The 2,984-nt window shown below is 42.3% G+C and overlaps 1 protein-coding gene across 1 annotated transcript in view; it reads right to left on the minus strand.

The window, feature by feature from the left end:
- Positions 1 to 1,903, minus strand: part of KRT27 (keratin 27) — a 5,734-nt gene extending 3,831 nt beyond the window's left edge. The window contains exons 1-2 of the mRNA XM_017497164.2: positions 1,411 to 1,903; positions 547 to 629 (exon numbers count right to left, since the gene is read on the minus strand). Coding sequence (XP_017352653.1) covers positions 547 to 629; positions 1,411 to 1,854 — 527 coding nt within the window. The 5' untranslated portion in view covers positions 1,855 to 1,903. The remainder of the gene's footprint in view (positions 1 to 546; positions 630 to 1,410) is intronic.
- Positions 1,904 to 2,984: the final 1,081 nt, after the last annotated feature.

The following is a 2,984-nucleotide window of genomic DNA, read 5'->3' on the forward strand; positions in this document are numbered from 1 at the left end:
TCAGCCTCCTGAGTAGCTGGGATTACAGGCACGCGCCACCATGCCCAGCTAATTTTTTGTATTTTTAGTAGAGACGGGGTTTCACCATGTTGACCAGGATGGTCTCCATCTCTTGACCTCGTGATCCACCAGCCTCGGCCTCCCAAAGTGCTGGGATTACAGGCTTGAGCCACCGCGCCCGGCATAGCACATCACTTTTTGGATCATCATACAATCAGACTAAGCTTTGAGGTAAAACTACTAAAATAATACTTAAAACGTCAGTCAGGTCACTCGTCATGCAATAACTACGTTTATTTGAAGCAAGAGAATGGGAATAGCCAAAATTCTCTCTCATATGACTTTGACATTCATTCGTGTTAGCCCACAAATTTCCCAAGTAAAATAGGTTGCTCAGCTAGTGACTCCTAATATGCATTTTGTTTAAAACAAATACATGAATAAACAAGAACAAAGAATGAGCCAACCTCAAATAACTCAGAAGAAGAAAGGAGAAAAAACGCTTAGACAACTTTTTTTTTTCTGTTCATCTTCAGCTCTACTTACTTGAGTCTGAAGTCATCAGCTGTGAGTCTTGCATTATCATTTTGCAGGACAACATGGGCATTACTTGCAGTTGCAGAAATTATCTGACAAATAGAGAGTTAGTTAAGATTGAGGAAATAAATATTTAAGACACATTTCAAAGTTCCTTGAAATAAAATTACATATGAAATTATAGTAATATTTCTGGCATCTGTTTCTCATAATCAGACGAGTCTTTTGAAGATGGGAAATTTAAGTATAGTCTCTCTCTCTCTCTCTGAAACGGAATCTTGCTCTGTTGCACAGGCTGTAGTGCATGGCACAATCTTGGCCACTGCAACCTCTACCGCCCGGGTTCGAGTGATTCTCCTGCCTCAGCCTCCCAAGTAGCTGGGATTATAAGTACATGCCACCACACCCAGCTAATTTTTGTAGTTTTAGTAGAGATGGTGTTTTACTACGTTGGCCAGGCTGGTCTTGAACTCTTAACTTTAAGTGATCTGCCGGCCTTGGCCTCCCAAAGTGCTGGGATTACAGGCATGAGCCACTGTGCCCGGCCAAGTATGGTCTCTTTTATTCCCCACCCCAATCATAAAAAAAGCTCTTTCTATGAGAAAGCCTATAAATATATAGCTAGAGATATTGGGCAGTTTTTGTTATTTTAATATTACCAAAATCACACACACATACCCAAAACCACATGATGGGCATGGCATGTTAAAATATTAGAATTTATTAGAAATTATTTTTAGTATTGAAAATGAACCCCTAAAATTTAGAAGCTGAGGGCAAAGCCCTGTTACTGTGACAACTTATACATTTGTTCATCTGTGAGTGGCTAAGTACCCCCAGAAGTGCTAAGACTCATGCCACGGTGTTTCTTACCTGGTTCTTAAGGTCGTCAATAATTGGAAAGTATCTGCTGTAATCATGATCAAGGCCGCGGCAAGAACCAGGTCCAAATTTCTCATACCACCCCTTGATCTTCTGCTCTAAGTCGGCGTTGGCCTCCTCTAGGGCTCGAACATTCTCCAGGTAGGAGGCCAAGCGGTCATTGAGGTTCTGCATGGTCACCTTCTCATTGCCAGAGAGGAGGCCATGCTCATTCCCTGTGAAGGCAGCACAGGAAACACTTCCCCCGCCCAGACCTCCACCATAGCCTCCTACAGATGAGCTGCCCCCAAAAGCACAAGAGAAGCCACTTCCAATGGCTGGCATACCGCAAGTGTTTCCGACCCCAAAGCCTGCTCCCCCACTAGAGAGCCTCACAGAGCCAGTGCCCCCACAAGAGCCAAGCCTTCTGGATGTGGAAGAAAAGCGCACAGACATGGTGTCGAGGCTGCAGCGTTTGTTTCTGCGGTGATGCTCTGATGGTGAACCTCCTACTCAAGCATGTTGGTTTGCCTTTATATACACATTATTAGGGTGTTCCTGATGAGCTCTGCTCATAGCAAAACAGTGTTTGCCAGCTCATTGCGAATTATCCATAATGGGGTGTTGTTTTTTTAATGAATGGCTTTACCATACTGTGTCCATTTCTGTAGGTGGATAGTTATCATGGGGTTATTTGTTATCTCTGGAGTTGGACAGGGTGGAGTATTATCAGAATTATTATAGTGATGCATTTCAAATTTAGTATGAGTAACCCTTCCTGTCTTCCAGACCTCAGGAATGTATAGTACCTATAAGAATAAAAAAGTATGATAGACAGATTTCTCTTTCCCTTGCCCAAATCAGCATTGCATTTTCTTTGGCAATGAAGTATCACAGTCATAATTTTCTATCAGATGTGTTGAAAATAATTTCAGGACTGTGTGTCCATGGTACCAGAAGAAGAAGGGGAGGTCCTAAAGGAGAACTGAGGCATTAAAAGGAATCTTCTTTGGAGATGGAAAGTGTTCCTTTGATCCATATCCTTCCTGAATTTCCATTTCATCTGTACTGGTTTTCCATCTAAATTCGGTTGCTAACCAGGTTAAGTAAAGGAATTGGTTACCTCCTTGGGCCTCAGTTTCCACATCTGTAAAGTGAAGGGTCTAGACTGTGGCCTCTATATTCCCTTTCTATCTCTAGATTGCTCATATTTCTGCACTCCTGTTCGCTGTCCATTTCCATAGCACTTTCCTCATGCCACGGTTTTTCATGAGTAAAGCAGAGCATTACTTCCTCTGCTTTTCACCTCCTACTTATTTCTGAATTGCGGTCCCACCATTTTATTGAAAGTAACCTCTCAGACATCACTGCACATCTCTAATCATCATTTCTTTTATTTATTCTCCTATACCCTCTTGGTTACGTTCAGTACTGACTACCTCAGTCTGATCAGTCTGATTGAGTTTCCGACAGTTGCTTTGTGAGAATTTCTCTACATCCCGTGTTGCTCCCTTTTTCCCTTCTGCTTATAGCTTCTGTGCCCTACATTTGTCATTTCTTACAGTTTTGTGCTTGTTATTCACGAT

This window comes from Cebus imitator, unplaced genomic scaffold (assembly GCF_001604975.1).
Source record: "Cebus imitator isolate Cc_AM_T3 unplaced genomic scaffold, Cebus_imitator-1.0 Scaffold228, whole genome shotgun sequence".
In the NCBI taxonomy this organism is placed as follows: Eukaryota; Metazoa; Chordata; class Mammalia; order Primates; family Cebidae; genus Cebus; species Cebus imitator.